Here is a 20,087-nt window from a genome sequence, read left to right as displayed (position 1 = left end):
CAGCGTATTGGTCTGGTGAAGACGCAATTTCGAGCTTCGGGATAATATCCAAAGTCTGAAAATAGCGGGTTATTTGGCAAACTTGAGCTGATGAAAGCAGGCCTTTTGTTACCATGAACTGCTTTTACAGATTATATTTTATTAGATAACAAAATGAAGAAGCGTTTCCTTTCTACGAGCCAAATTATGCAGGGCAGAGATAAATATGTTATATATAGGAAGGCTTTAAACATTCTAACATGTATTATATTTGTGTGAATTTCCTATTGTATCAAAGTGTAAATACTTTTTCTTCTAAATATTGAGCATATGAAACAAATCTGAAATTATTTTTTTATATGTTTGAGTATCCTAAGGAATTTTGGTAAACTTTTTGTTATCATAGATTGGCCTTTCTCCTTCTTTCATGTATTGTGAAGAGATTTGTATTACATTTGTATGCCTCTGCCTACTTAATGTGGTGCTGGAGACAAAATGGTTTCGGGGATGTCCGACCTGCTGTCTCTTAGGTCAAAGGTCATTTTTATGAAATTACCAGTTTTAACCTCAGTAATAGTAACTTTCTATTGCATTGAGGTAGGAATTCAATCCACAGGTACATCTCTTGAACTCACAGTTCAAGTTTGAAAATGGATAAAATTTGACCAAGGTCACAGGTCAAAAGGTCAATGAACTGTCCATGAAAAAGCTCTGTTCACACAATAGTATTCTGTAGCATTGAGGTAGGATCACCAAGTTCAAACCACAGGTACTTCTCTTGAAGGCGCAGTTCAGAATTGGTGAATTCTGACCCGGGTTGAATATTGAAAGGTCAATGAACTTTCCATGAAAAGTACAGTAGGCTAATTATATGCAAAACATTACTATAACTTTGATGATGAGATCAAAGGCTCAAAGCTATCTTAGGGAATACATTCTCAAAGATGATCCAAGTCAAACCTCTTGGTATGTTTTGAGGGACGAACAATCTCAAGAGGATTTGGGGTCATGAGGTCATGTCAGATGAGAAACGTCGCACATGAGGGATGTTGTACTCGGAGGCGGAGGCATCATTCTTAACTGCGTTCAGTTTAATTTGTTTATTTTGTGCCTTTATTTATTTATTTGTAACATTGGTTTCCACACTTGATGATTATGGTAAACTGAGATAGTATTACCAGCATTCCCAAGCAGTGTTCTCTCATTCTCAAGGGACAAAGTTCATGCAACTTTACCATTATTGCTTAGTGTAAACTGCCGGAACCGAAATACACATTCTGAAAACCTGAAATGTCATAATTTTCATATACATGTTGTGTTCTCACTGACACTCACATCGCAAGAGGCAGGCGAAACAACGCTTGACAACGTTTGCTCTCTTTAACCTTGTTGTGACCATATCAATAACAAATATAATCTATTTGAGCTGTGAACCTGTAACTGTTACACATCACAGGTGATCATATTTGGGGGTTGTGAGGTCAAAGGTTGTAAGGTCAAGGGTTATGTAAGTGAAGGCTTTTTGTTCTCATCGTGATTTTAATGATGATTCAAGCCATGATCTTCACTGAACTTGGGCAGAGGCATATTGGAGAGGCAGTCACATCTGTCTTGTTTTTATATTTATGCTTTATCTTCATGTTGCAAAGTCTCTTTGGCATAACTTGTACAGTTAATATAATGGGCTTCTATGGTGCTGGAATTGTGACAAAAATATTAATATTGTACAAAGTCTTCAACCCTACTTTCAGCAATTCCTGATACACAGATATATATATTGCCATCTACCTAGCTTACTTTCATCAACACGCAGAATCAAGTGAATTACAGAGTTGTACATGGTCATGTGCCCAGCAGAATGGCACAAACGGATGTGAAGTCAGACAATAGATGCCATGTTGAGAAAGAGAAAAAACATTCCAAAGTGTTGACCATTCTTTAATTTTATCTGCTTTCGTAGACAGAAGAAACAAACAGCGAGCCGCCAAAGTTGTCTTTTTGTCACACGGACAGTGCATGTAAAACATACTTCAAAATAAGGTGCCAGTGTTGGAATTCAATCCATAGCGAATATAATATTTATTTATTTTTTTTTTTTTTGGTGGGGGAAGAGGGGGGGGGGGGAGGGGGGGGGAGGGGGGGGGGGAGAGGGGGAGGAGGAGAGGGGGATTGGAGAGGGAATTGCATTTGTGCCCTGGGTGTACAAGGACATGTTCTGCTACCAATTTGCTCTCTGCATCTGTTGTTTGCTACCAAAATGACTCATACTGAGGACAGGGGCCCTCTGACAAGTTATGGGATCAGCGAAATCAAATTAGGGATCAGAAACGAGTGTGTGTTTGTTGACATTGGGATTATATTGTCGGCTACAGGATAGATTTGTAGAGATAATACAATTATAGCTTATGGTTTATAGAAAGAACATGATATATTTTGTTAGTGACATATGAGCAAGGGTGTCGATTTGTATCCGTGGTTGGGGGGGATGATAGGTGCCAAAATATTTTCGGCAATGGATCAAAGCAATCAAGAGGTAGAAGCGTGTGGCAAGTTGCACCCCTCCCAAGCCGTAGCCAGGATTTCATTTCAGGGGGCGGTAGTGAGCACGCGAAGCGTGGTCCCTAGGGGGTTGCGTGCAGGGAGGGGGAGTTCCCCCCCCCCCCAGAAGTGCGGAAGCTTTGGCGTTTCACTAAATTATTAGAGAAAGAAGATGATTCGTTGGACCGTTCTCGACTCTTAATCCTTGTTTGAATCAAGTTCCCCTTCCTCGCGCGTAGCGCGGAAGCTCTGGCGTGTCATTAGATTATTAAAGACAGAAGACGATTCGATGTACCATTCTCGTCTCTTAATCCTTGTCTGAATTCATTTTCGCCATTCCTGCGCGAAGCGCGGAAGCTTTCACATTGGAGAAAGAAGACGATTTGTTGTATCGTGTCCTTCATGAATTCAGTTTCTCCCCTACCACGCGAAACGCGGAAGCTTTGACGTTTCACTAAATTATAAGAGAAAGAAGACGATTCGTTGGACCGTTCTCGACTCTAAATCCTTGTTTGAATCAAGATCTCCTTTCTCCGCGCAAAGCGCGGAAGCTCTGACGTTTCATCGACAGATTATTAAAGAAAGATGACGATTCGATGTACCATTCTCGAATCTTAATCTTTAATGTTTAAATCAAATTCCTCCTTCCCCGCGCGTAGCGCGGAAGCTCTGGTGTTTTCATTAGATGATTAAAGAAAGAAGACGATCCTGTGTACCATTCTCGTCTCTTAATCCTTGTCTGAATTCATTTTCGCCCATTCCTGCACGAAGCGCGGAAGCTTTCACATTAGTGAAAGAAAATGATTTGTTGTATCGTGTCCTTCATGAACTCAGTTTCTCCCCTACCGCGCGAAGCGCGGAAGCTTTAACGTTTCAATAAATTATTACTCTTAATCCTCGTCTGTATTCCTTTTCGCCCATTCCGCGGAAGCTTTTACGTTTCATTAAATTATTCGTAAAAGAAGACGCTTCATTGTATCGTGTACTTGATTGAACAAATTGAATAAATACATCAATTCCTGATGAAGCCATATGATAGCGAGAATTCAATTTATTCTTGTCTCATTTACGGTTGCCTTATTTACTTCGTATATACATGTATGTATGTATTATGAAAATGAGATAGCAAAATGTGTATATTGATGGTCATCTTGCGAGTAATAACCATTAACTACTCTCATCGGGCTCTCATCCTTAATTTTTCTCTTCATTTTTTTTTGATTTTTTGATGGTGAATTATTGGGGGGATGATTGTACAGGCCATCCCCCCCACTGAAATATTGGGGGGGATATATCCCCCCCATCCCCCCCGGATCGACACCCATGCATATGAGGGGTAATACAAATTTGTATGTCTAGATGTAGTACCAATGATAAAACAATATTTTAGAAGTCTCAAATACAAATGTTTTAAAGACTACTGGAGATTAATCTGGCAATGAATAAGGTTCAACTACCTATAATGTCAATTGTCTGCCTCTTTTAACTGAGTTATATGCAGTATCATAGATTTATAGTCCCTCAATATTATGTTGTTACAGATCATGACAAAATCATTTTGACTTGAAAATTCAGCCAGTAATAATATTCCGCTTGATTCTAAATTTGATGAAATCGCAAAACTTGTGGCTGGACCATACATACATTTATTTTGTCAACTTGCATGCAAATTTGCATGCATCGTATATTTTATACTGGAAATAGCAAATTGTGTATATATGTATGGCTTTATATACTTTATTTTCTGTGTATGGGGAAAGTTGGGACATTATATTTTGTGTATATTGTATATGACATGAGATAACTATATCGAATAAATGAAATAACTTTTGATGAATTTCCTGTGTGAGGTATTATACTTGAATTAATGTACTTTTGTCTGAATTTTCAATGACAAAAGCAGTTCACTACCTGGTGTGTGTGTTGTTTTGTCTTCTTACTTTCTTGGAAGAGACTGCCCCTTAAACAATCTTGAAAAGGATGTGTGAACATTGTAGTCTTTGGTGAAATAGAGAATGTGGGAAAAACCTTAAAGGAAAGTCCACCCTGAAATTAAGTTAGTTTTAATAGGAGTAGAAAAATGAGAGAAACAAGAAGTGAAAGTTTGAGCAAATTCCGATTAAAAATAAGGAAGTTAGGATTTTTGAAGTTGTGATCAATCAAACACAAATTGGCAACTCTATGACGTATCATGCGAGCTCAACTTCCATTTGCTCAGTACTAAAAAATCTAAAATTTTCATTTTCCTCAAGAAAAATTTCAACCATACATGCACCCTAAATATAATAATTGCAAATATGTTTCTATACTCCCCCTGCAAGGAACAAATATATATTCCGTCATCAATAACGAAGAAAACATGATTTTATGGAATATTATGCACAAAGCAAATGAGGAGAGCTCGTATAATAAGTCACAGAGTTGCCAATTTGTATTTGATTGATCACAACTTCAATAATTCATAACTTTCTTATTTTCATTCAGAATTTGCTCAAACTTTCACTCACCTGATTTTCTTATTATTCTGCCTCTATCGAAAACAAACTTATTTGGGGGTGGACTTTCCCTTTAAGAGAAATTTCAGATGAGGAAAAGGGACGAGAGATGCTGTTAGAGAGCGTACAGAGAGGGAGATATGTAGAAGGTTAGAGACCGTTCATAGACTTAGAGATTGTAATAATTTAAAAATAAAAACATACATGTACTGCACAAAAGACAGACGGATGAGGAAAGTGTGCTATAAATTTGTCTAAAACCATCAGCTGGTATACATTATGTGTATGTGCAGAGGCTCTGGGGAGGGGGGGGGGGGGCAAGGGACCCTACACTTTTCCAATTACCCCAAAACTGCCCCCCCTTTTGCATAAGAAAAGCCCCCCCCCCCCCTCCCTTTTTTGACTTCCGATAAGTACCCTTTTTTCTTTCTAATAAATGTCCCTTACCCCTAATTCTCAAGTGTACTTTCCATCTCTGATAATTAAGTGCCCCTTTTCAAAACTATTAAGGTGTCCCTTTTCTTTGACAACTGCCTTCTCCTTTGCACAATTGCTCCTTAATTTTCACCTCTGATAATTAGGGCTATCCAAATCTAATGTCGGTCCTTTTTACTTTGACATTATAGGCCTACCCCCTTTTCCTATTTCATAAATGCACCTTTCCATATGATAAGTGAGCTCTAAAAAAAAAAATATTTTTTGTTTTCCCTAAACCACGCCCCCTTGAGTAAAAAAAAAAGAGGATTCGCGGGGAAAATGGCATCTAACTACATTCCCCCCTTTCGAGTAAGATAATTGGGACAAAATTGGGGGGAAAATAGGCAAAAATAGGGAAGAATAGAGTAAATAATAGGGAAATCGAGAAAATCAGGATAAAATAGAGAAGAAAAAAAAATTATATAAAAACAAAAAAAAGAAGAAAAAAAAGAGAATTTTTTTTTTTTAAAATCGGGAAAGAAAAAAAAAATCGGGAAAAATCGGGAAAAATAAAAAAAATCGGGAAACCGATTTAAATCGGGATTTTATCAGGCCTGTCCCCTTGCTAATTTTGAGTGTCAATTTTCCTTTCTATATAACTGCCCTTTCATAAGTGCCCCTTAAACTTTTACCTGTATAACCCATTGTCGCTTTCAAAGTGTGTCCTTTTGGGTCATAAGACATTCGGAGAAGCTTTGTGTAGTAACAGGTATACCCTATTTCTACCACCACGATGAAAGGCAGTATAGCCGGAGGTTGTAGGGGGCACATTTAATAACACAAATATAATGAGAACCAACAACCTGTATACGCACGTTGTAGTATGTTGTCATAGATGTCAATAACGACTTGAAAGTATTCGTTTTTATTTATAACAAAAAGCACATGAACGTGTTTCAGCTCCTCACCAGAACTTGCACAAGACTTTTATTATTTTATTTTGTTATCTTATATGTTCATGTTGTCGACTGTGACGGTCTTCGCACGATGCTCCCGGCCTCATTTTGTAAACCATTTCGATTTCTTGAGACCGTGACGTGAAGTCATGTGAAGGGCTTTTTCACGTTGCTCATTTTGGTATCTCATTCCATATTTATTTCTTTGTAACCTTCTTTACCCTGTGATTTTTAAAAAACTTTGTTATCTCCCCCCCCCCCCCCCCCCCCCCCCCCCCCCCCCCCCACTCCGGGAACGGAAGGACCGCATTCATGTTCCCAAAATCTCCGGTAAAGGGGTACTTTCCACGCAACAAAGTCTGCATGCTCGTAATACACACACAAAATCGGGCCTTATTGACTTTACACACCGGACTAATTAGGGAGCTAGTGTGAGGGGGGGGGGGGGGGGGGGGGGGGGGTGCTTTCAAAGGGATCTTAGGGAACGTGCATATGCGCACCCTAAATAATACTGAATGGTGGGGGGGGGGGGGAGGCCTTTTCGACGCTCGGCTTACCGTCTTTTTTATGGCTCTTTGCCTTCTCTTCTGTCTAGATTTGTTTTTCCCCCGATTGAAGGCTTACTATTGTTATAACCACTGTACAGTATCATGTTGAGTACCTGCATGTTTACCACCGTACAATAACCATCGTACTAATAAATGTTGCAGGCACAAACTGTTAAGTCGTCAAAGCACAGGGTCTAGATCTGAGCAAGGTAAATATATTTTTTTATTAATCCGGTCTTTTTCTGACATCATAATTACCGAATGATTACAATCCGCATAATATGGCATTATAGATTTCTGTAATATTGTAAGGTATATATAGGCCTATAATGTTTGCAGAGTGCAGTGGATTCTTCATTTGCTGATTATAATTATGCAACACTGTTTGTATTGTTGAATATGTTGAATTGCGGAATACATGCACATTCACTGATAATACAGTGGCGGATCCAGGACTCTTTTCCCAAAAGTTGGGGAAGGGGTGAAGGTGGATGGAAGGGGGATCAGAGTGTGATATTAGGGACTTTTAGATTTGCGGGGACTGAAACGTGTGACGTCCATTCAAGGCAGTGCATTAAAAGGACGTCGATCATAGCAATCCACGTTGTCGTTGTGCAAATCTAAAAGTCCCTATTGATCTATACTCGCACTTCTCAATGTATTCCAGCCTTTTTAGTTTTTTATGGAAAATTTCCTACCCCCCTGGAAGGCGCCTACTTAAAGCAAATTTCATGCTGCTTTCAGAAAGTTGTACCGGAAGTTGTAGTGGCATAGGCTAAGTTTTGATCCTTCGTTTGTTGCTTACACATAATTTTCTTTTGCTCTTCCTCCTCGAGCATATGTGCGATCATCGTCGAGGACTTTGGATGAAAAAGCGAAATGATTTCAATTAATGTTTGAAAAGCTGCTGCACACTCATCCGTTTCAGCACAATTATGAATATGGTATACACAGGGTATAAGTTACCCTTAAATTATAACTATGTAATCCGAAGTTACCAAAGTTTGGTATACACTCTTTTGATACGCACTGTATTTTCATTACCGACCGTCAGAGGGACAACAGTGGTCAGAATTTGGAAGAGATTTTGTCACGGAAACCCACAAATATATTTAGTTATACAGAATAGCTATACAAAAAGTACTTGCGGATTTCCCCAGGAAATTTTTCCAGGAATACATAATTCACCATAGCCCCGGTAGTGTTATTGTGTAAATACATTTAAAGTGACTCTGTAACATTGTTGAAGGTTGATGAAAAATGTATCTTTTTGTATGAAATGTTACTTATTATATTTCTTCTACTGTGCTTATAATTACCCTCTATCAGGCAAAATAGAGCAATTCATTGCTTTGTGACGATTTACATTCACTTAAATGTAATTAAATTGTTATAATATAGTTGGGAGAATGAAGGAATCGATCAGGGACCCGTTTCACAAAGCCTTTTTTCAATGACAAACGACAAAAATCAGTGAGAAATCTGCTGATAACCAATCAGAAGCAAGGTTTTCAGTAGCTTATAACAAAAACTGTCATTGGTCACTGATGACAAGTTTTGTGAAACGCCCCCCAGATCATTTTTTTCCATTGTATCGTTAATGATGGTCCGTTTTCAATCAAACTTTCAGATTACCTTTAATTTTACATCTAGCATTGAAGTCACTACCTAATTCTCAGCATTTGCTCTCATCTGAATAATTTTACTAAGTCCCTTTAAGGAACAATTAATATCCAATACCCTAGCACCGCCAGACTACTTCTAATTAATGAGATAAAAGGAGAAAAACTGAGAAAGAGAAAGATCTCTGCCCCAAATACAGGATTTGTCGAGATATGAATCCTAAGAGGCACAGGTTCGTGCTGGTTTCAGCCGTTTTTCACAAGACCGCGGGTTTTAACCTGTTGATTACTGAATTTTCTCATTCCAATAGGCTTAATACAGTGAACACTAGGATCCAGTATGCAATGGTTAAGAGGCGGCATCAAACAAAAAGTTTAGGGCGTCGAAGCCCCACAATAGGGACTTTTGATTTTCGTGGACTGATACATGTGACGTCCATTCAAGGCAGTGCATTAAAAGGACATCGAGCGTAGCAATCCCCATTGTCTTCGTGCGAATCTAAAAGTTCTTAGTGATTCCTCTCTGGAGGTCGAGGTATATTTATTTTTAAATAAACGCTTTGTGATACTATTCTTTATTCATGTGTTAGTGGATTGTACTTTTTTTTTTAGTGTAAAAACAATTAAATGTAATGTAGCCATGTTTTGCATATCTTTCCCTTTGCTGTTGTCGTAAGAATAATAATGTTGCCTACATAATTATGGAACGGGCATATTATCAAGATTATAAGTGGCGCACTAAATCATATTCAAACTTAGGACTTTCCTGTCATGCTTTGTGCTAATTTACCGACGTTTTACTCGTGAACGCAATAGGTCTACAATGATAATGATTTAACAAAAATGATGGTTAATCCTACGTTGTCAATGTTCAAAGTATTAATTTAATCATTTTGTTGTTCCTTTTTTATTAGAGAGCCGGTAATTAAACTATCATCATGGATTTGAATCAGATGACAATTTACCATTTATTGGTAACGGCTTTAGTTGGTCTAGTGGCTGTGTGATTGTGAAACACCTGATGACTCGACCTAAGAACCTTCCCCCGGGCCGACGGGAATACCTCTGCTCGCGTTGCTTTCAAACTCATAAGGTAATGCTTTTTACTCTCTAATGCCCGTTGCACACGAAGCGTCATTAGGGAATTTTAGATTTGCTCGAAGAGAACGTTGTGACGTCCTTTTAAGGCACTGGCAGTGCCCGGCAGTGCCTTAAAAGGACGTCACATTGCCTTAAAAGGATGTCACACGTGGCAGCTAGATCCACGTTCTCGTCGTGCAAATCTAAAAAGTCCCTATTCATCTGGAGTAGGACTGCGTCACACCAGGAAGGGGGTGGGGGGGGGGGGGGGTAATCAGATTTGGTTTGGACGGGGGTGTGTCAAGCCTCGAAACTCCTACTCATTTTACAGGCCATTTTCTATAAATAAAGGCCCATTTTACAAAATTGTGGAAACTTTGAAAAAACGGACCCATGTTTAGTTATATTTTTGTTCAAATTGGGACCCATATTTAGGTATTGTTTGTGAAAAAGTGATCCATTAGAGCAGCACATCCCCGTATGTCTAATATGTGAGTACTACTATCAATTCACTGATCATTACCACCAACATATAATTATCACCAACACCCTTATTACCATTATCATCATCATAATCTATTACATCATCGTCAGCGTCATCAACATCCATGTCATCATCCTTTTTTTGCAGAAGCCGGTCGGACCTCCTTGCCCTCTTCTCGTCATGGGCGGACAAGTACGGAGATATAACTTCTTTCCGTGCTGGCCCCAAGTTAGTGGTGCACTTGAACTCTATGAGGTAATCTCGGAAGCATTCCGCCATCCTGATCTGCAGAGCCGACCACATAGCCAAATGCTGACTGAAATGTCTGGAGTGGGACAACTTGGTAAGATCTGAGGGTGTTTCACAAAACTTGTCATCAGTGACAAATGACAGTTTTTTTGTTATAAGCTACTGAAATTCTTGCTTCTGATTGGTTATCAACAGATTTGTCACTGATTTTTGTCATTTGTCATTGAAAAAAGGCTTTGTAAAACGGATCCCAGGATTTCGCCCTTAACTGCCCGTATTCCAAATAGTTTGGTAGTCTTCAATTTGATTTAACCATTTTTATTGAAGACGAAAGTTTGATTAGCATGATAGCACAGACTTATGAAAAATGTACCTATATATGGCATAATAAGACTGGCCCTGCGTTTCGTTTTTGAGTTGATTCGGCGTCTGTGCATCTTCCACGTTGTCCATCGTGACTTATTATGAAACAGAAAAACTGAATCAGATATTTGAAGAATATGCAAATAGGGATTCATTCTTGTATGGTTACAATGTCATTTATATTCTCGACCAAATAGGAACACAAAGGCGTAAATCAAATTTAAATTATTTGCATTATTACCCCAGTCATCGAATTCATTCATGCATGAATTTGCAACATCTCCTCTCCCTGGGGAGTCTTCCTGCTATCAGCCGTTTTCACGCAATTGCGACACGATTCACATAGTATGATGCTAAAGGTACAGGGATTCTATTTTCTGATCCAATAACGATTGTAGGTCTGATTCTTGGTGTTGGAGATTCGTGGAAGGAACATCGCAAGTTTACCTTCTCTGTCTTTCGCAGTCTCGGGGTTGGCAAGAAGAGCTACGAAGACACCATAGCAGCAGAGATGGCCCAGCTTGGGGGCGCCATCGAGGAAAAGAAAGGAACTGCCTTCAACCCAAATGTCCTCTTCGAGCAAGCCGTTGCCAACGTCATCTGTTCGATTGTCTTCGGAACGCAGTACCAGTACAGCGATACAGATTTTCAGCATGTATGGTCTCTACTTTGAAAGCATTATATGCCCGTTGTTGCACACAAGGCGTTATTTTGCTGGTATATATGTGCGTCAGAGACTGGCGCGCTCTCTGACGCTCTTTGGAAACGCCGTTAATCTCAATAACAACAACAACAATAAGCAGGGAAAACATTGCATTGCATTACTCGCACATAGTCACTCAAATTGATCTGGATAAATTGAAATGACACCTAGCTAAAATCAGGAAAGAGGAAAGAAAATCAGATAAGGATATTTGGTATGAGGAAGTCCACCATGATATTAAGTAGGTTTTGTCAAAAGCAGATAAAATTTGAGAAATAAATTAGTGGACGTTTGAACAATATCCGATTGAAAATAGGAAGATATATGAATTTTTGAAGTTTGCATCAGAGGTGAACAAATTTGCAAAGCTGTGACGTTTTTGCGAGGTCCTGTTAAATTAGTTCAATACATCAAATTTCATAAAGTTTCATTTTTTAAATTATTGATGACGGAATAGATTTGTTTCTTACGGGGGTTGCATAAAACATATTTCCGATAATTATATTAGGGTAAATCCATGATTGAAAATTATTATTATTATTATTATTATTTGTACAGGGCAAATGGGAAAGCACCTGGCTAGATACGTCACCGTCACCTAGTTGCTATATGTTTTTTGATTAATCGCACCTTCATGACTGTATCACTTTCTTATTTTTAGTTGGTTTTTGTTCAAACTTTCGCCTTTTCTCTCATTTTTCTGCTTCTATTAAAACCAAATTAATATCAACATCGAATACCCCTGAAATAAACCAACTTGTTATACCACTCATATTGGTTTGTAGGCCTATAAATCCAGTGATGTGTTCGACGCAGACCTTCGTTATACTGATCAGAAATCTTGTCCTCGCCATTGCATTCCAGCGTCAAGGTGTTGCATCTCTGCCCAATGCACGCGTTTTAAATAGATGTCGGTGAACTTGTACGTATTAGGGACTTTTGGATTTGCACGACGTGAACGTGAACTGCTATGTATGACATCCTTTTAAGGCAATGTGACGTGCTTTTAAGGCACTGCCGGGCACTGCCAGTGCCTTAAAAGGACGTCACATCGCCTTAAAAGGATGTCACACATGGCAGTCCACGTTCTCGTCGTGCAAATCTAAAAGTCCTTAGTATGATGGTCTGTTGAGACGCTGCCAAGGGCCTATTAAACGTATTTGGTCCTGTTCTGTAAACTAATGTTTACCTGAATGTCCTTAAAAAGCGCAATGTAAATGACGCCTCGTGTACACCGAGGACCGAATGCATGACGGGAGAGAAGGACACAGACAGTACGTGTCAATCTTTCTCCCGCCACCTCTCTCTTTTTGGCAATCGATCATGGGCTGAAGCCTTTCGAAAAGGGAAATACCTTGATGTTAATCACATTTTGCAATTTTTAAGTTGAATGGAAATCTTTCGTCTTTTATCGATTCCTCACCTCGCCCCTCCAAAGTTTACCATTGATTATTTGATTATGTAAAAGTGTGATATATTTCGTTGAACGGCACTGTTATTTGATCTTACTTCCACAACAAAATTGGGACAATAGAGAGCTAAATAATGTTGGAAATCATGGGGGGAAATCTCCTGTTGTATAATAGGCTATGTGTGCCCCAGACTAGTCTGTTCCATTCCTTTATTCCGTTAAAAAGTGATACATCGTTAAAATACTTTTCTTGGTATTACAACAAAATGATCACAATACAAGTTTAATATGTAGCATTGATAGACTCGGTATGCTAGACATTTCCCAGCGCCAGAGGCGGACTGAGTCTGCAATTCGGTTGGCGAAATTTGACTCGACCGGCCCTTAGAGTACAAAATAACCGGGCGTTATGTCAATTTATCGAGTGACGTCGCTGGAAACACCACCCCTGCTTATACTCCTTCTTTCGTTTTCAGGTTCTATACTTGTTGAACAACATCGCGAGACTCGCGGGGACCGGAGGCTGGGCCTTCTTCATTCCCCATACCAGGCATTTCGAAGACTCCGTTCGGATTCGTTAAGCAATTCGTGAACACTGTCGATAGGTTATTGGCGTTTAGCCAGGCCCAGCTTGATTCCCACATGAAGGACCTAGACCCTGATCACCCAAAGGATCTCATCGACCAGTATCTGATTAAGTTGGAAGAGACTCAGGTGAGGCTTACAGTTACAGATAAAGAGATCCGAATTATTGAAGGAAATTTACACCACACCATGGTCTAGAGTGATTGTATCATTTTTATTTGGCTTACTTCGTTCCACCGCACCGTGACGTCGCGTCGCGTCGCGTCGGGCTGTCGGTTACACGAACATTATATGAAATCATACCCCCATATTCAAGAAAGGTCGGGTACCTCTCTGTTCGGGTGACACGATTTATTAAATAGAAGACTTGTTTAGAACGTATTAATAAAAACAGATGGTTAAAAGTAAAGTAAGAAATTTAAACATAAATATGGATGTATTTAGTTTGATCAAATATATTGTAATTAAGCGAGCTGCACGTTTCTGTAACATATACGTCTTAAATAGTCTTGTTATGTATGAATCACCCTAAATAATATTGCAATATTTGGGCTTAGTGTTGGGTCAAGGGTTGGATAAAGAATTCGCTTACTGTAGCGGAGTGATTGTACTATATATAGGAGCAAGTGTCGTACAACCCATCTTTTTTAAACCCTGGAACAGCTAGCTTGAGTTTAGTCCAGGACGTATCTCTTTGTTTCAATGTAGGGAGCAGCTTCGTATTTCGATCAACTGAACCTGAAATACCTCATCAGTGACCTCTTCATCGCGGGAACCGAGACGACGACGACCACGCTCAAGTGGTGTTTCATTTACATGATGGCCTTCCCTGAGGTCCAGTCACGTGTCCAGGCAGAGCTCGATCAGGTGGTCGGAAGAGAACGGATGCCGGGGTGGCAGGATCGAAAGAATCTCCCTTACACGTGCGCTGTGCTGATGGAGGTGAGTCGGATCGTTTGTGACATTCTCATTTTCAGTAATGATCAAGCGGGCCTTGGCGCGTGCAATGTTTTATGATTATTTGGACGGCTACAGCACGAAAAAAAAAAGTCAACTACTGATCGCCACTTCTGGTCTTGGGGACTGTTACCTTTGGTCCAGTAAACCTTCAAACTATATTGTCTAATAATGTCTGTCGCACACGTAACTTAAGTTCCTGGGGGCAGTGGCGCATCCAAGGCCACCCCCCCCCCCCACCTCTCCTGGAAAAAAGGGTAAAAACACGTTAATTTTACCCTTTTTTGGAGATGGGTCCCCTCATTTTCGAGGGCTACAAAACAAAAATAGTGCTTACCGGCGAAGGTATGTCTTTCAATGCTTATTCGGACTAGGAAATAACGCGATGCCAATGATATGCCCCTCTAATGCCCGTACATAAATATACACAGAAGGAATAATTTCGATTGCGTCATTAGCCTGCGTTGATCAATTCAATGAAGGCATGCAGTTAGACCACGATCATTCAAGCGATTCGATGCCATGGATGCACAGTCAACTTGTCAATAGGGACTTTTAGATTTGCACGACGAGAACGTGGACTATGTGTGACATGCTTTTAAGGCAATGCGACATCCTTTTATGGCACTGCCGGGCACTACCAGTGCCTTAAAAGGACGTCACAATAAGAAAGTTCACAGATACAATCTGCGCATGGGCAGATAAAGGTCATTTGCACCAAAAAGGTAAAACCATCCAGAGATGAATACAGGATATGCGCTCATGAAAGTTATGTAACATTATTCATTTATGCACCAACGGAACATTCTAAGATACGCAGGTGGAAGTATTATCTTCAAGAGGGCAAACAAAAGGTATTCATGAAGCACATCTAGGACTTTAATTGGCAGTTATTATTGTAAGATGCTCAAAGTGGAAGTTCTCCATGTGTAAAAGATCTGTGGATATTTGGGGTCATTAATTTGTACCATGTGCTATCTGTAAACTATCTCATTGCCTAAAAGGATGTCACACGAGCAGTCCACGTTCTCGTCGTGCAAATCTAAAATTCCCTAATGCCTTGTATGTACGATGCCACCTCCCACGGTGCAGTAATGACCGCACCATGGGTTGATCGAACCAGTCCTATGACGTCAGACAAATGACCCCAACGGGCATGAAACGCCTTTGATGTTATGTTTATTACATGAATTAAGAATTGTCCATTAATGTCCGTATTTTCGTTAAGGTCCAGCGTAAAGGGGCTGTAGGTGCAATGGGTGTGCCCCACGTGGCTGCTGCTGATGTCACAATCAAAGGCTACACCATACCAAAGGACACTATCATTTTCTCAAACATCTGGAATGTGTTGAACAACAAGAACTTCTGGATGATTCTGATGCCTTCACACCTGAGAGGTTTCTTAGCGAAGATGGGACGTTGGTCAAGAGAGATGATCTGATAATTTTCAGTACTGGTAGGCTCACTGTTTTTTTTTTTCTCTCCATAATTATGTGGACTAATATAATGATATTTTTAAAGCTATGGTCACAACTGCACCGTGTGTCTTTTTGCACGTACTTTTCCTCAGCTCAGTGCAGTCGAGTCGTGGGCCAACTCCTGCGATTCACACACGTCCTTCCTCATTCCTCGTATAGGCGCTTTCCACCCTCCTCGTAAATTTATGTCCAACACCTTATCGTAGAAGCTTGCGCGTTTCTTCGTGCCTACGATAGAAATGCATGCCTGTGCGTCCGACGCAAAAATTTTCTGCGAAATCCATCATAAAACATTACTAGATGCGAAGAGGTACAAGGGCAGTTGTGACCGTGTCTTGGCTTGTATTCGTGTCATAATGCAAGTGTAGGCTACAAGGCGGGGGGGGGGGGGGGGGGGGTCATGAGGGCTCAGGGGTGAAGTCACCTCCGATAAATTTTGAAATCATCAATACATGTTTTTTTTTCGAGCCGCGATATGTTTTGTCATTTTCTTGTCTGACTAACTATATTTTTATAACATAATCACTGTTTATTGTCACTGTATATAGTGTCAGGATTTTTGGCTCTGTCGCTCTCAGAATCTTGGACCTAACAACATTTGACATTCGGATAAGTACGCCAGGACCCCGTATTTCACCTAGGCAATTATTAGGCCTAAATTTTCTTAAAGTTAAACTCGTGACAAGTTGATCTCATTTACCTTGTTTGATAACCCTGACAGCACTTCAAGATTAAGGCGTTCCTCCCTCATTTTTCCCCTCAATTTTTCAACATTTGTTTTGTTTCTCAGGACGCCGTGTTTGTATCGGAGAGCAGATTGCCCGGATGGAGACGTTCCTTGGTTTTACCAGTCTTCTTCACAGATTCACCTTCAAGAAACCAGACAACTCGCCACCATTGTCCTCGATGGGGTCCTAGGCGGCACAAGGAGTTGTCTACCGTACACCACATGCGCCTTGAGAGAGAATAACATTTAAATATTGCCTGGATGATTGGTATATTTTTACCTAAAAACACAATGTAATCAATAGGCGGTGTCAGACAGGCCAATTATCTGGAAAATAGTTATCCAGATTATAGTTTATCCACAGGGGCGGCGATCCCGGGGGACGGGGGGGGGGGACACGTCCCCACCTCGAAATTTGAAAAAGTGAGAAAAAAAATGTATAGCAAATACTGACTAAAGACTGCAACACACTTTTAGGCTCTGGAGGGCCCAAGAGTGCAGCGTTTAGACATGTAAAATGCAAAAATCTTCTCACTCGGTAGGTACGCTCCCTCGCATAATATCCTTTAAAAATGTACAGGTACCTAGAAAAGTGAAGTGTGAAAAAAAGTATATTGCCTGTTTTTATACTATAGTTTTGCGAAAGAATGTAATTTTTTAATACAACCAAAACTTCAAAAACCTGTGAGGGGTAGTCACTTCCGTCACCTTCATCCCTCCAATTCACTATGCTCTCTCACCCTTGCGTATTGATGGATGGGGGGGGGGGGGGGGGGGGGGAGCTTGGAGAAGTTCAAACGTGGTTTATTTCTAATTCGATACCAGTGATTTACAAATATTGCTGAAATGGCATTTTCCCTGAGCTTCTGGGGGCCACGCCCCCTGGACCCCACCAAGGGTCCTAAGGCAGGCCCTAAGGCGGGTCCTGTTGCTCATCTGACCGTAATTTAATGCCTAAAATGCCTGAGCTTCGGGGGCTCTGTCCCTGGACCCCACCAATGGCACTAAATCGGCCTCTGGATGCTCATCTGATCGTAATTCAATGCCTAAAAGCTTCCTGGGGGCTCCGCCCCCTGGACCCACTCCAATTAGTGACCTGCATGTCAGTGCATGTCAAAAATAAGGTATCAAGATAATTATGCTAATCTGACCGTACTTGCCTAAAACCCCTGAACTTGTGGGGGTAACATGTAAGAGTGGTGGTGATGCGGCTTTGTTTCTGCCCCCCCCCCCCAAAAAAAAAAAAAAAAAAAAAATCCTCATTACGCCACTGCTCCCTTGTCCCTCGCATTTCGTCCCCCCCCCCCCCGGTCATGAAAAGAAATCGCCGTCCATGGTTATCCATATAATTGGCCTGTCTGTCATCACTGAATTATCCTTTAAAATCCCTTAAAAAATCCTTAAACGAAACAAGAAACTTCTCCCTTAAAGGTACTATGTCCCATTTGCAGGCCCAAAACACGAAATTTTAAATTCCAACTGCATTTGAATGATATACTAATTTAGAACTTCCCTAAAAAGGTGGGGCTTGAAAATGTCTTCAAGTGGGTAAATAATGACTATTAGTTGTCAAATCGACTTTAGGGCTATAGAGCCCAAAAGTAATAGTCTTGATTTTCAGACAATTGTACCGAATGGTCATACGTTTTATGCTGCGCAAAGATTCAATCAGTTTAATCTTGGCCATCACAAGAAGTGGGTTATTGATGTAGACAAATGCTCATGTACCCTTTACAACTCTTTTTCATGTATGTTATTACCAAAGAAGAAGAAAACCCAGTCAGTCACTCAAGTGTCTGACAGTGAAGTCTAGCAAGTAAACAGGTTTCCTTGCATAATTTGAATATGAGGGACACTGCTAACGTTTAAATTCACAGATAGGACATACATGACATATTTAATTCCTGCAAAGTTCTACAGCATTTGAGGTTGGCTGCAAAAGGGACATAGTACCTTTAAAAGGATTTTTCACGGGATTTTTTCTGTCCGACACCGCCTTGTTTGTGATTATGCGTTTTGTCTTTAGTATATTTAACTTTGCAAGATTCTAGCTCTCTCCCTCTCTCTCTCTTTCTTAATTTCGATTTTTTTTTTTTGTGGAGTTTTTACTCTGGATCGTTTTCATCTTACTGATTGTTCAACTTAAAGTGGTTATTTTGGATAATTAATCGTCTGCCTCCCACGGCGCAATGGGAATTTAAGTTCTTTTGCCGTGTAACCCGATACAGGTGAAAATAAGGTCATTCTGTTGCTGACGAGAGTATTGGTACTACTACCCCCGGACAACTACCCCCTAGGACAACTACCCCCGGACAACCACCCCTAGGACAATTACCCCCTAGGACAACTACCCCCGGACAACTACCCCCTAGGACAACTACCCCCCCGACAACTACCCCGGACAACTACCCCCTAGGACAACTACCCGGACAACTACCCCGGACAACTACCCCCTGAACAACTACCCCCTAGGACAACTACACAAGAACAACTACCCCCGGACAACTACCCCCAGGATAACTACCCCCTTGGATAGTTGTCCGGGGGTAGTATCCTAGAGGATGGTTGTCGTAGGGGGTAGTTGTCTGGGAGGTAGCTAGTTGTTCGGATGGTAGCTGTTCTAGGGGGTATAGTTGTCCAGGGGTAGTTGTCGGGGGTAGTTGCCATAGGGGGTAGTTGTCCTAAGGGGTAGATGTCTGGGGGCTAGTTGTCCCGGGTGGTAGTTGTCCTAGAGGGTGGTTGCCCTAGGGGGAAGTTGTTCTAGGGGTAGTTGTCCTAGGGGTAGTTGACTTGGGTGATTATCCGGGGAGTTATTTAACAAGGTATTTACATTAACATAAGTATTAAAGGTACTATGTCCCTTTTGCAGCCAACCTCAAATTCTGTAGAACTTTGCAGGAATTATGAATATGTCATGTATGTCCTATCTGTGAAATGTAAACGTGAGCAGTGTCCTCATATTCAAATTATGCAAGGAAACCCGTTTACTTGCTAGACTTCACTGTCAGACACTATTGAGTGACTGACTGGCTTTTTTTCTTCTTTGGTAATAACATACATGAAAAGAGTTGTAAAGGGTGCATGAGCATTTGTCTACATAAATAACCCACTTCTTGTGATGGCCAAGATTAAACTGATTGAATCTTTGCGCAGCATAAAACGTATGACCATTCGGTACAATTGTCTGAAAATCAAGACTATTACTTTTGGGCTCTATAGCCCTAAAGTCGATTTGACAACTGATAGTCATTATTTTCCCACTTGAAGACATTTTCAAGCCCCACCTTTTTTTAGGGAAGTTCTAAATAAGTATTATCTTTCAAATGCAGTTGGAATTTAACTTTTTTCATTTTTTTGGCCTGCAAATGGGACATAGTACCTTTAACATGGGGTCAGTCTAACAACTAATTGGTGTTCATACCTTTATCTTAATCTCATTTTTGATTAAATCGCACAAAATATGTCTGGTCTTTATAAAGTACAATGCTATTTAAT

General features: G+C 40.4%; 1 protein-coding gene across 1 annotated transcript; it reads left to right on the top strand.

Annotated features, from left to right (window-relative positions):
• Nucleotides 1-7,012: 7,012 nt before the first annotated feature.
• On the top strand, nt 7,013-16,783 carry LOC584490 (cytochrome P450 2J6). The gene is given in 10 exon segments (XM_030980127.1): nt 7,013-7,142; nt 9,470-9,648; nt 10,267-10,462; nt 11,130-11,403; nt 12,220-12,331; nt 13,407-13,559; nt 14,139-14,372; nt 15,616-15,744; nt 15,747-15,843; nt 16,656-16,783. Coding segments are annotated over 9 exon segments (1,395 nt in total). The 5' UTR covers nt 7,013-7,142; nt 9,470-9,576.
• The last annotated feature ends 3,304 nt before the right edge of the window (nt 16,784-20,087 follow it).

Source organism: Strongylocentrotus purpuratus, unplaced genomic scaffold, assembly GCF_000002235.5.
Source record: "Strongylocentrotus purpuratus isolate Spur 01 unplaced genomic scaffold, Spur_5.0 spur5_scaffold_10, whole genome shotgun sequence".
NCBI classification, from domain to species: domain Eukaryota; kingdom Metazoa; phylum Echinodermata; class Echinoidea; order Camarodonta; family Strongylocentrotidae; genus Strongylocentrotus; species Strongylocentrotus purpuratus.
The sequence above is the reverse complement of the archived record's forward strand: the minus strand, read 5'-3'. Positions and strand labels throughout refer to the sequence as shown.